General features: G+C 35.3%; 1 protein-coding gene across 3 annotated transcripts in view; it reads left to right on the top strand.

Annotated features, from left to right (window-relative positions):
- TBCK (TBC1 domain containing kinase) overlaps window positions 1–13,423 on the top strand; it is a 107,719-nt gene that overhangs the window by 36,750 nt on the left and 57,546 nt on the right. For all 3 annotated transcript variants that reach the window (XM_085325640.1, XM_085325641.1, XM_085325642.1), the window contains 11 exons: window positions 97–245; window positions 1,249–1,387; window positions 2,857–2,956; window positions 4,466–4,515; window positions 4,881–5,010; window positions 5,874–5,972; window positions 6,503–6,565; window positions 7,446–7,572; window positions 8,143–8,193; window positions 9,800–9,883; window positions 13,185–13,270. In XM_085325640.1, the coding sequence (XP_085181766.1) occupies window positions 97–245; window positions 1,249–1,387; window positions 2,857–2,956; window positions 4,466–4,515; window positions 4,881–5,010; window positions 5,874–5,972; window positions 6,503–6,565; window positions 7,446–7,572; window positions 8,143–8,193; window positions 9,800–9,883; window positions 13,185–13,270 (1,078 nt within the window). The remainder of the gene's footprint in view (window positions 1–96; window positions 246–1,248; window positions 1,388–2,856; window positions 2,957–4,465; window positions 4,516–4,880; window positions 5,011–5,873; window positions 5,973–6,502; window positions 6,566–7,445; window positions 7,573–8,142; window positions 8,194–9,799; window positions 9,884–13,184; window positions 13,271–13,423) is intronic.

Below are 13,423 nucleotides of genomic sequence, written 5' to 3'. Positions count from 1 at the left end.
TATTTATTGCTGGAGGTGAGGGTGCTTGATACTGTCAAGGCTATATTTTTGGAAGCACTTTGCACTTACTCTTTTGCTGTCTTTTCTTAATTTAAGGCCAACTCCAGAGGAGCTGCTGCATGACAGTTTGTTCAGTGAAGTATCTTTAGCATACCCTCCTTTTTGCAAACCTGCTGGTCTGTTCTCATCATCTCCAAGGTGTGCTAATTTAACACTTCCTGAAGACATCACTCTATTATGTAAAGGTAAAAGGGGGGGTGAGATGGGTGCATTGGAAAGGAAAAGATGGTGTTTGGGGTTTTCTTTAAATGGTTTGTTGGAGAGAAATTGTTAAATGGGATAATACTACATTCTTGAAGTAAATTGTTTAATAGGAACAGATATTGGTAAACATATTTTGATGGATGTGTGTGAATCAAAGGAGAACATCTTGATTTTGTGTATTGGCCTTGGGAATAAGTAGTCATCGTTAATATTCAAGTGCAGCTTGGGATATCAGTATTGTCTTTTGCCTTGATAATCTGGACATTTACATGGACAAGGTAGTTCTTGGGCCATATCACATGCGCCTCCCCTCCCTCCTAAATATTGGAAAATAAGATCTTTGTGAAAGAAGTTATGTTCTAGAGTAAGAGTAGAAATTTCTGAGTTTAAAACTAGAATATGCTGAAAGTGTTAACATTCCTCTGAAGTCCTCATTAACTTTTCTGATGAACATAAACATTTTACTTAGAAAATCTAATTCCACARTTTGAGGGGTGCTATGATTTTACACCTTGTTAGTGTGCATGTGGTATGTGAAAGGAAGATAAATTAGAAACACTCGATATGAATCACTAATTTCTTATTTTTACCTTTAGCTCTCTATTGTGGAAGATAGTTTGAGGGATTTGTTTGTTTGTTTTTGAGGTAGGTGCATAGGAAGCTGAAGTCTGCCTTCTAATGTATTTTTCTGATTAGTTCTATTTTCTGGCACCACAGGAAACTACAGAAATGCTTGCTGGGTTTTTGTTTGATTATTTTTTTTTCCTCAAGACCTTTACCCATTTGCTCTTTCCTTAAATCATCCTGAAGGACACTGCAAAAGGAAGGTCACTCTTCTGCTAGCATCACATTATGGTCTAGGACCTTTCAATCATAATAATCTGTTTCCAACAAAATGTGTTTAGAGTGTTAAAGTGATAGGGGAATAAAAAGAGGAGATAACTAACAAGCTGTAACTCATTTTTATTTGGTTTCTCCTAACAGATGAAGATAGTGATTACCTAGCAGAAAGATCAATTGAAGAGGTTTATCATCTCTGGTGTTTGGCTGGAGGAGACTTGGAGAAAGAACTTGTCAACAAGGAAATCATTCGATCAAAGCCGCCAGTGTGCACGCTTCCCAAGTACGAAAAAGGAGCGTTTTTAGAGTAGTGGGATGGTGGAAAAGATCAGGGCGTCCAAGAAAATGTTTTGTTTTGGTTTTTAGTTTCAAGACAWCTTTTTGTGAAAAAAATCTTGAAAGTAGTATTCTTGAGCAGTAGAGAATCATTTCCGTTCACCTCTTAACGCCTAATTTAAGGCATTATTTGAACACCTATCTTTTGTCCATCTGCGCTTCACAWTACTTTCTGAAATTTGAAGAAATGTAGGTGAAATGGAAAATAATAAACTGAAAGTCTCTAAATGTAGCACTCTTTCCAATAGTATTAAGTTTTACTAAAAAAGTATCACTGCTTGAATGATGTGTTTTCAGTTGTAATTTAATAGGTTCTGTACCAAATTCTCACACTCTGAAATCTTTCACRCATGTGCAGTGCTGAATAGTAAACTCATTCCTTCAATGATCAACTGCTGTTTTAAAAACTCTTAATTATTTTTAATAGCTTTTAATTCTGTTACAACCTTTTAGTTATTACTTCTTTCATACTCCTGCTGCATACACATTAAAATCGTGTGAATACATCRATGTCTTGATCCTGCAGTCTGATCTTAATATGATCCATACAGACTAATTTGCAGGATGTGAGATTTAGAAACACATGAAATCAGTGTGAACAACCAACATGCAACGTTTTCAAAAGGAAAAGGCAGAGCTAGATTTTAAGAGGTGTTAGGGTGGYGAAAGTTGTGTGACACTTCGAGTGACAGCCCATTTCCATACCCACTGGTGAATACATTTGGTTTTAAATTTCATGTGGAAAATGTTTTTCCTCTTACTAATTATCTTCAAGGTGACATTCATTCAGAAATGCAATGTAAYTTCATCTTCTACAGGAACAAAGGAGGGTATTATTTGATAATGAGAATGTTAGCTTATTTTCTGAAAATCAATTTGATGTTGTCTGGTTTTAAGACATCACTAAATGGGCAATATGTGTATGCTCTTTCTTGGATGYATTTGTGGTCCTTTAGTGGACTGCAGCAGAGAAACTGCAGCAGAGAAAAGATTTTTCCATGTTTTTTGCCTTGTGACAAAACAAATGACTGTGACACTTTATTTTTGCTTCTCATGGTAAATGGCATCCTAGTCTTGGCAGTCCTAGCTTGTGTCAATTTAAGGAATAAAAGGGACTGTTAATCTCATTCCTCCTCCTTTGCATGCAAACCAAAGTTCTAGAAAAYCTAAAATGTAATTTTTCCAGTAAAAGCTGTTTGAATATTTTGAGATGCTTGTACATTCTCTTGACAGCAGATTTCATGCACTTGATAGCAGGTTTCACGCTGCACAGAATCAATACAATGTACTTCTAAGAACTAGCATTGTGTGTTAGAGAAGAAGCTGATTGATTTAAGGCTTTTTGTTTTGTTTTTTTAACGCAAGTCCTACATATTATTATGACCTGAATTTCCCTCCCCCCCCAACCCCTTGAAGCTTTTTATTAGAAGACGGTGAGAGCTTTGGACAAGGACGAGACAGAAGTTCTCTCCTAGATGACACAACTGTGACTTTGTCTCTGTGCCAGCTCCGAAATGTAAGAAAAATACTGTGCACAAGTGCTTGTGTCTTCACTGCATAATATATGTATTTTAAAGAGAGTATGGAACAATAACTCCTACAGCTGTTCCTAAAAAGGGCAGTATTACTAGTATTTGTTGGTTCTAAGACAAGCCTTTCTGGCATCTGAGTCAGATTYGGACTTGTGTTATTAAACTGGTTGGTCTGCTTACTAAACTTACTACATTTTTCTTTTCTTTTTTTTTTTCTTTTCCCTTCTCCCTTCTGTGCCTTCTTCCTCCTTTCCTTCTTTTTTCTCACCTTCCTTTTCCTTATTTTAGCTRCCTGGTTTGTTCTTATGGAACCCCCATAGTTCCGTAGTATCTGATATTCTGTGCAATTGCTAAACTAATTGTGACAATGGATGACTTCTTGCATTCTTTAATTGCTGTCTGTAGGTGGCTCCCAATATTCAAAAGAAGAATCAACTCAATTCAGTTGAAATATTAAAATTAGATACCAGATTTCCATTATTTATTGCTAACCTTCAGAATGTGTAGCTATTACACAGTTAGTTTGAAAGATCACTTCAAAGCATTTTCCCAAAATGCAATCATGCAGGTTTTTTCCATCTTCAGTAGAAAAAAAGATATACAAATGATAATTTATAATTTTACTTTCTGTAACAATCAGTTAAAAGACTTACTGTATATATTACTGAAATGCTTTTATGGTATTGTGTACTGCAGCTCATTTTGAGGAATATACAAGCCTGAACCTCACAGTGTTAGTTGAAATATATTTTTTAAGCTTATTCAGCCTTTCAGACACCTTCCATGGAGCAGAGCATGATGCTTGTAATCAAAAGAGGATCAGTGCTGAATGAACTGAGTGTGAGCTGTGCTGTCAATCTCAGGAGGGGCTGTGTGCCTTTAAGTTAAGGATTGAACTGCAAAACAGCACAGCAGGGAGGATAGTATTAAACATWAATCACAATGCACCAAAGATGTCTGAAGACATTAGGCAAGAATCCAGGCTTGCTTGTCTGTCATCCTTCCAGAAAGTGTCTGTATTTCTGTGTGGCTCTAGATGCTGCTAGTAAAAGGAGCTCAAATTTGCATAACTCTTGAACTGATTAAAAAAGTAAAGTCAAGTTCTGTAGTTGCTTTGTAACTGCTTGGATAGGAAGTTAGTGCAGAAAGATGAGAAAAATAAGAAACTGCTTAATACTACTGATCTATTAATACTTGTCACACAAAAGCTTTTGTGTATATATGGATATCRGTTTGTGAATGAGATAAGAGAATTATCTTTATGCAGTAGAATTTCCATTAACTCTTAAAAGTCTATAATAGTATAACTTTTAGCATTTAAGGCTGTATGTTCTTTTGTTGATKGAGGACTGAGCTAAAGCTTAGTCAAATCTAAGGGCAAGTTACTAAATTTAACAAATGAACCGTGAGGTAGTTTCTGTATTCTACTAAGTATTTCTGTGGGAATTTTGGACATCATCCTGATAGTGAATTGTTTTTATTCTGAATTTCAGAGACTGAAAGATGTTGGTGGGGAAGCATTTTATCCATTGCTTGAAGATGAGTAAGTGTGTGTGTTTTTGTATATATATATAAAGACACTAATCTTACAGTTATTAGTTGCATTTCAGTGGCACAATCCCCAACGGGACAAGTGTCTTCCAAAAGCAAACCAAACATGTCTTTGTTCGACTTTTAAAGTCAATGAGAGTTGAAGAGCACTTGGCAGTGGGCCCTGACACCAAACTGAGAAGCCTAGGCTGCTTCTGTGTCCTGAAAATCTTGAACTGAATGAACTATTGGTGCTGAATATTCAAAATTATTCATTTATACTTATTTCTGACTCAGAAATGTGTCTTAACATATTCATTTTGTCACAATGAATTGTATTTCTTGCTATTCACTATGACTTTCTAACTTTTTTCCCAGTCAGTCAACTTTACCTCATTCAAATAGTAGTAATGAGCTGTCTGCGGCTGCCAGTCTTCCTCTGATCATCCGGGAGAGGGACACAGAGTACCAGCTAAATAGAATTGTCCTGTTTGACAGGCTCTTGAAGGTATGGAATCTTTCTGATGCTGAATAATTGGATTTGGTCTATTAATTAGAGGATTTTTAAAGGCTCAAGTAATTGGAAAAAAAGAAGCAGAGATACAACAGACCACAATGGAGAAGGAAGGGAAAAAAATCTACAGAAGTATAAGATGATTGAAAATAAGCATTTAACAAGTCTATCTTTTTACTTGTAATGAGTATAAAAATAGTCTGTAAAATATGCCTATAAAAATAGAATCAGAGCTGATAATAATACCTGTTATTTACTGAAGAAAATATTTCTGCATCCTTTATTTCCTAACAGACTAAGCTATTCAGGTATAAATGCACCTATAACATTTCTGCATTTTCTGCATTTCTGCAAGCAGTAAGGTATTCGTAAACAACCAGTCATTCCTGTGGTAGCACCATGTTAGAAATACTTCGTTTTTTTGCTGAGCATGCAATAGYATGTTGAACAATCTCACGCAGGGATAGGGATTCTGATTTAAGAATGAAAGAGAGCTGACATGCTTCATTAGGCACARTACTTAAGAAAATGATGTTGGATGTGTAGCATGAAAAGAAACATACAATGAAGAAAGATGAAAATGAAACTTCCGATTAAAAGTTGGGTTGCTAACTTCCTAGCATGCTGAAGTACATGAATGAATTCACAGGAAGAAGCAAATATTTTAGCAGTAAACAGTAGTGCTCCATCCAGAGCTTCCAGTGTAGGAATGAACTTTGTTTGATGTAAAACTTCGATTTGTTCTTCAGACTGACAGCATTTGTCTTCTCTTGGGAGAGAGACATTCCCGGGGTTGGGCTTTGGATTCTTTCAGTGGCACAGTAGCATTTTATGCTGTTAGTCTCTTCTCTTTGAAGGCCTATCCATACAAGAAAAACCAAATATGGAAAGAAGCTAGGGTTGACATTCCTCCTCTTCTGAGAGGCATAACCTGGGCTGCACTCTTGGGTGTTGAGGTAAGAATACAGGTGGTATTTCCCTTCCCAGAACATTGAGGTTAACTTACTAGCCTGTGAATTGTAAAACAGATATGCTCCTTGAGAGCAGTGTATATTGGTAATATCAGTACTCCTTAATAGGTAGCTGAATTCAGTGCCTTTACAAAGAGGATGTTGAAGGCCAATTGCTAGTGACTGAGATGCATGYCTAAATAAGGTTGAAGGCTTCAGTTAACTTGAAAACTGGATCAAGTACATGGCTCTCTGTATAAACAAAATTGAAAATCACTGAAGATGGTACTGGAGAAGTAACAGAAAGGTCTGTGTGGCCTGAATGATAARAGAACAAAGATGATTCTGTTAAAATTCTGCAGTTGGAATGTTTTGCACTTTAGGAAATGCAGTATGATATGTTGTCAGAAAAAAAGAATTGATAACTGAAGCGCTTGGCAAAACCAGTCAACTTCTGTATGCTAGTGTGTACATTGTAATTTGCAATTATATTAATAAGGGCTTTCTGAATTCAGATATTCTTGTTGCACTTACAGGGTGCCATACAAGCAAAGTACGACGCCATTGATAAAGACACACCGATTCCTACAGATAGACAAGTAAGATTTTGGTTGTTTTCCAATACTGTCACTTGAGGTAATGCAAAATCTTTTTCACCAGTKACAAAGTCATTTTTTTACTGTAACAGATGTAGCAGATTATTATGAAAGGGTTCCCTAGGCTTGTAAACTCATTCATGCTGCAACAAAATCTCACAAAACCTATGGGAACAAATTGATAACTCAAATGACGTTATAATACCTGGAAAGTGAAATCCWTTCTTACTTCAGAATCGTTGATTCTGTAGCAATGGCAAAGAGGAAGGTGCTGTGAACAATGGACTGATGTAGTACCGGAAGTCCTGTTTTGATCAAATGCTGGTTGTTCCTGTTGGACTTGATACCAGATAGTATGTAGTACTCTGAGATACTGTGAGCTAAGCTATGCTTTAAAGAAATGAGTTCTTGAGCAGGTAAGTTTTTCAGGAGATATTGTCAAATAGTAAAAAGATACCACAGTAACAGTTACTCCTTTCAGCTGGCTGAAGAAATAGTTTTTAGCACATTGAGAGTGTTGTTCTGAGAACTCTGATTATCCTTAGATCAAAATGATATTAACATCTAAAATGATGTCAAAAGTGTTGGGGCAGCAAAACTATAATTGTGTTTATTTTCTGGTTTTTAGGATTAGAGCCCCATTTTTTCCCAAGTATGAATCTGAATTTAAAAAAAAAGTACTTTTGATCTCTGAGTGCAGCTTTAATGCCCTGTCCCTTTCCAGTTTGTGAGAATGATGGAAAAAAAAACAATTTGTGTTTTTGATGGTGGTCCAGCCTATATTCTTTGGCTGCTTTCCATCTCTTGTGTTGGAAGACTGCTGTAGCTTGTAACCCCAGTCACCCTGATTTCTCTTTATATTATATGCTTGGCTATGGTACAGATTGAAGTTGATATTCCTCGTTGTCATCAGTATGATGAATTGCTGTCATCACCAGAGGGTCATGCAAAGTTTAGACGTGTGCTGAAGGCTTGGGTAGTTTCCCAYCCTGATTTGGTGTACTGGCAAGGTGAGTTTGACAAGTTAGCAAGATCAGATAATTAACTGGAAGGCTATACCAACGGCTGACTTAAAAACAAGCTCTCMCTAGTAAGCTTTTTATTTGATTGCACACAAAGAGTGTGTCTGTGGTTATTAGAAATTTAAATCTTAATGATTTATACTGAGCTTGTAATGTAAAAATGCCCTTCACTTTTTTATATATTTATTTTCTTATGCTGTATTCCTCCTTAAATTACAGTAACTTTATTTCAAAAAAAGATTCTGTTGCTTAGTGGTGTTCAGATCAAAGATGAAACTGCAAAAGTTACTGAGCGAGTTTCTGGGGCTGTTAATAGCATTTCTTGAAAGCCATGGCAGAATAACCAATTTAATGCTGTAGTTTGACAATTTGAAATCTTTTTTTGCTTTCATGTGTTTTTCACACTTGTTCTCAGCATAATGTGCAAAGCTTGAGGTTGCAGGTATTGTAATCAATATCAAGTATGWAAGTTTGCATCATAAATTAATAAATTTATCTTATGCTTTTACAAAAAAACTAGATCTTCATGCAGTCTCTTCATAACACTTCTCTCTTTAGGTCTTGATTCTCTCTGTGCACCATTCCTGTACTTAAATTTTAACAATGAAGGTGAGTACCTTTTTCTGCTGAGGGTGGGGGAAAGCAGTCTGTCATCTGTATCTATTTGTGTATAGATGTGTGYACCTGCTTATACATGAAATTTTTAGTGGCTATAAAGGCAGTTTAAAGCTTCTCCTGTTGCTACTAGTCAAAAGAAATGGTCCTTTATTGAAAAGTGATTGTGGTATTATTCTTCAAGCAGGATATCAACAATAAAATATAGTACTAACTTACACAACGTGAAGTACAAATAACCTTGACTATAGAAAATCAAGAAATGCTTCCCTAATACTTAGGCTTTTCTGTGAAGCTGTAGTTCGGCCTTGTTTGATGTGAATACCAGTGTACTAACTGTTGACCTATCAGACTAACATTTTCCAGAAAATCTGACATTGGTTTTAAACTCTTAAATGTTTATCAGCCCAAGTTTGAATACATGGCCTTTACCTTTTTTAAAACCTGATTTGTTGAGAAGTGGTTGAGTCCAGTAGTCTGTTCTTTCATCTGGCTTTTTGTAAAGTCTGTGTCTGGGGAAAGCCAGTTTCTTAAAGCAATGACTCCTATTATTCCAACTGTGTGTCTTCAAAAATTTCAGTCAACAGGGTTTTGCTAATCTTGGATGTGTTGCTATCAGGTTGGGTTGTAGAGTCTTTTCTCCCATTGAAGCAAAATATAATTGTAGTGAGTTATATAAAATTTTGTCTTCTGTTTTTTTATTACTTTATTTTACTTTAAACTTAATTGTGCACTTTTGGCTTAGATAGTGAAATAGTAGTTTTAATGCTGGTAAAGGTGTAAYGTAGAACTTGCTTATAACATGAACTTAATCATTTTTGGTATAAATTTGATGTTTTACTTAGCACTTTCAAAATGATATAGATTTTTTTTTTGGACAATTTGACAAGCCTGTATTTCTAATCAAGATRTCTAGTCTGTGATCTAGCAATATACCTAAGAATTGTATTAAAATAGATTATTATTTCCTGGGAAAAAGTGGGAAAAATCTTCCTGGGAAAATTTCTGATTAAAAAATGTTTTTACYCGCTAATCTCTACTTCATATATATGCAAAGAGTAACTGGAAAATTGAGATGTTCTTGCTCATCTTTCTGAGAATATTTTAATAGTATTCTGCCCTATGTTTTTCCTCTGAATTCTRTCCTCTTCAGTATTTGAGCTGAAGCAAGATTTCAGATGAGTCTGATGTGGGTATAAGCCAGGTGTAAGTTCTATAGGAGAAAATATAGAAGAATGCAACAAAGCAGTTATCCAGCATTTCTCTTTAAYATTTTATTCATCATGGGATCCTCACGTTTTAATGCAGATATTACTGTGGTTTTTCATCATCTCTACTTTGTCACTGAGAAGAAATATAGGAATAAACTGGGAGCATATCACATCCAGGCAGCTTTTTTTGTTACTCTTGACAGTAGGAGACTTCTTTAGGAGCTTTTAAAATCCTTTAATGAGAAATATGCCCTTTTTTGTGTTTTCACAATCATTCTAATGTATAGATTGAGTTAAATATTTATGCTTGGTCTCTGCTTAATAATGAACACTTCTAAGGATTCATGTTTGTACTACCTCAGTGGTTACATCTCTTTTAATTATTTCAGCTCTGGCATATGCTTGCATGTCTGCTTTCATCCCCAAGTATTTATATAACTTCTTTCTGAAGGATAATTCTCATGTTATTCAAGGTCAGTAAGTCTCTTATTTTTGTATTTCTTTTATGAGAGGTAAAATTAATTCTGAATTTCTAAGTTATATTTATGAGTTACAAATATACTTTCTCAAGTGGTTACAGAATTAGAACACAAATGGAATCACACTGTAGAAATTCCTACCTGCATCTTTCAAATGTTCATTTTTTTTTTTACATAAATAAGCACACCAGCTGTGATAGAAGTGATTAAAAAAAAAAAAAGGGGGGAATAGAATAAAGTGGGTAAAGCTCTGAGCAGGAGAAACATGCAGGTGTCTGAAAAGAAACACACTGCTCTGTGTAATGTCCAAGGTAAGAGTCAGTCAATTACACAAAGTTGTTAAGTGAGCAAATAGCCTTTCCACTGTTATACTGTGAAGACTTACCCTTCATGTAGTCAAAATCATATTGTTATAGAGAACTGTCTTGAGAGGGGGTCAAGGAAGAGGAACAGTACAAACCTGAAACTCCTCWGAAAATGGAAGTCCAGAAAGTTACATACTTGAAGGGCGTTATACTGAACAGGAGATAATGTTGTTCAACACAGGGCAGGGATTGGAGAACCTTGAGGAAAAGTGTTCCATAGTTTGTTCTTCAGCAGCTATATAGGTAACTTGGAGAAATTAAAACAATATCTGGGAAGTAGATGTCTGTTCTATGTTAAAATCAACTGTGAATTTCTTGGAAAAACAAGAAGTTGTCAAGAACCAGAAAGTCACCTTGGTGTTGTCTGTGTTGACAAGATAATTTGTCYTGGAGATATTTTAAAAATTATCAGTGTTTTTTCAAACAACTTTTTACATTTTTTAAAAAAGACTGTGATATGGAATGAAGAAATAGTCTTTTGTATGCAACATAAACTGATAGAACTGCTCAGTTTAGAAACAATGTCTTGTCACTTCTTTRTCCTTAAAAATAGAGGAGATTAAGAACTGGTCAACAAAAAACAATTAGATGTAAAAGCAGTTACATGCTGGAGCATATGGAGAGAACTAACATGAGGTGAGAACACAGTGGTTAGGAGAATTTACTTAAGAAAAATGGTAGTTAAGAGGCATTATGAACTGATATATAAAATAATGAATAGTGTGGTAAAGCAGTTCGAGAGAACGTGTTTGCATCCTTTTGTCCGTAGAGTAAGAGCACTTGCTGGAAAAAAGAGGCAGTGAAGGTCTAAAGACAAAAAGAATACTTGCATTATATCAAGTGTTCCTGTGGAACAAACTGCTTTAGCCTTTAAGATTAATAGCTTGGTAAAGACTTTTCTCGAGGGRGTATACTCTTACATAAAATAATAATTTTGCTCCTTAGAATTCCCTCCTGTTATTCCCTGGAGTCTTTACAAAAGTTAGGAATATAGGGCAGTGTGATTCTGTGAAACAGTAGTCCAGGGGTTTCTGGGTTACTGTGTAACATCTGATATCATCAAGGACTCAGGAAGACTGGACTTTTTAGGATTCTTGCAGTATATTGGTTTAGTCTGCCTAGTGTCTTATGTCAAGTACCAATGTATAGATATGGTTTTAAAGAAAATTTCTTTATAACTTCTCTGCTTTATTGGGTTGAAAGTAARTGTTAAGAACATACCATCTGATTGCTTGTGGCAATTTTAGCTTCCACATGAGGGTCAACAAGATTAATCTTTCAAACTGCAAAATTCAACATACCTCATTTCTGAGCCTGTCCTAAGCAGTGAAGGCAGCTGTTTGTTCTAAGCTTATCAGATATATTTTCTTACAGGAAATAGAATGCAAGAGCAGTTAAAGATGTTTGGATATGGAATGCCCAATTGTGTGAGCGAAACATTCCTATAATAAAATCCCAACCAACAGCAACTGAATGGACCAAAGTGATGTGTTTTCTTGAAGGAATGTGTGTCTTCAGTAGATCCTTAATTAAACACGTAATCCCACACAATAATTATATTTCATGAACCTGGCTAGTCAAATAAAGATGATATTTAGCAACCTGGTTTGTGTCTGTACAGAACCACTCTGGGCACGAATCTCCATTTAAAACAAATGCACTTAGGGAAACTAATTTTGAAATTGCTTTCATTGGTGCACACAGCTGAATGTATAGGATTACTGGTTTACTGCACCTTACCTGTGATTACTGTTTTATGGAATACAGAGAAGTGATGATGCAAGATGCACTGATTCTGCAAACTTGAGACATGAGAAGGTTTCTTTGTTTGCTTTGTTTTTGAAATTGAAGGTCTGCATGCACTGTAGTGTGAACGTAAGGTATAAATTCAGTTACCTTTCTAACCTGTATGCATRTGAATGTGAATAAGAATATCTTTGGTTTGAAAGTGAGATAGCATAGTGTAAAGATGCTTAAGCTAGCTCTGAAATGGTCTGGCCTTGCTGACATAAAACTCAGCAAGGGCCTGTTCAACCACTTAACTCCTCAGCTGGGTACTGCTAGGGCATCTGTGGCATAACAGAGATGCAATGCCAGAGAGGAGGCTGGTGCTTCTGTGGTGTCTGATGCCTGAAGCAGTGATAACAAAGGGGTTTTGTGGTCTATAGCCTTTTTTTTTCTCCAGCATAAAATAAAATAATTGGATGTAAAATTCTAGAARGCATCCTTTCTCTTCTAGTATAATTTGTAGTGGGACTGTTGCTATCACCTTGGGAGTGTGGAGAAAAAGGAATTGCCACCTGTTATGAAACTGTGGTGTCATTGCCTTTTCATTTTTATTCTCACAAAGCATATGACAATGTGGACAAAATTGGGGAGAGGCAAGGGAGTCTCTCAATGACTGTATTCTCTTGTCACTTCCAATTAAAAGCAAGTAATATTCCAGCCATTTCATTAAATTGTATCTTTCAGCCTGATGTGTTATGTTGAAGATGTAATGAATTAGATTTTTTACAGTAAATATCTTGCTTTGTTCAAAAAAAGACAACGTAAAAGAAGTTCCTGGTCATGGAAGTAGTAACCTTAAAACTTGCATCAACTTCTGGACTATAAAATTAGACATAGGAAAGAAACTACACAGAATACAATTTGAGAAGTGTATATTTTGTGTTTCATCAGAATAGTTAGGTCTTAGAAATCCTTGAAACAGTGTTGTAAGTTGCTTCAGTTGGTATCATGTGGCTCATTTATACTGAAATGTATTTAACTTTGCATGTGAAATATACATTAAAATATATACTTTTTTTTTTTGAGTTTAATTTTTTTCCTCCAAAATCAATGTTCTTCCTTTCTTACAGCTKTTCTGTGAATTAGCAGGATATGGTAACTTGTATTTTTGAGAATGATCTTGAACTTGCTTGTCATTTCAGAATACCTGACAGTATTCTCTCAAATGATTGCATTCCATGATCCAGAGCTGAGTAACCATCTTAATGAAATTGGCTTTATTCCAGATGTAAGTATTAAGGCTTCTTATAATATTGTTCAGAGGAAGTGTAAAAAAAAAAAAAAAGAAAAAAAAGAAAAAAAAAGTTGCCCTCATGTTCTATTTCAGCAATTGTTTATAATAAGCAAGATAATATGATATTAATAAACCTTTCTGAGTATG

This window comes from Rhea americana, unplaced genomic scaffold (assembly GCF_003343005.1).
Source record: "Rhea americana isolate MKP2758 unplaced genomic scaffold, rheAme1 scaffold_99, whole genome shotgun sequence".
In the NCBI taxonomy this organism is placed as follows: Eukaryota; Metazoa; Chordata; class Aves; order Rheiformes; family Rheidae; genus Rhea; species Rhea americana.
The sequence above is the reverse complement of the archived record's forward strand: the minus strand, read 5'-3'. Positions and strand labels throughout refer to the sequence as shown.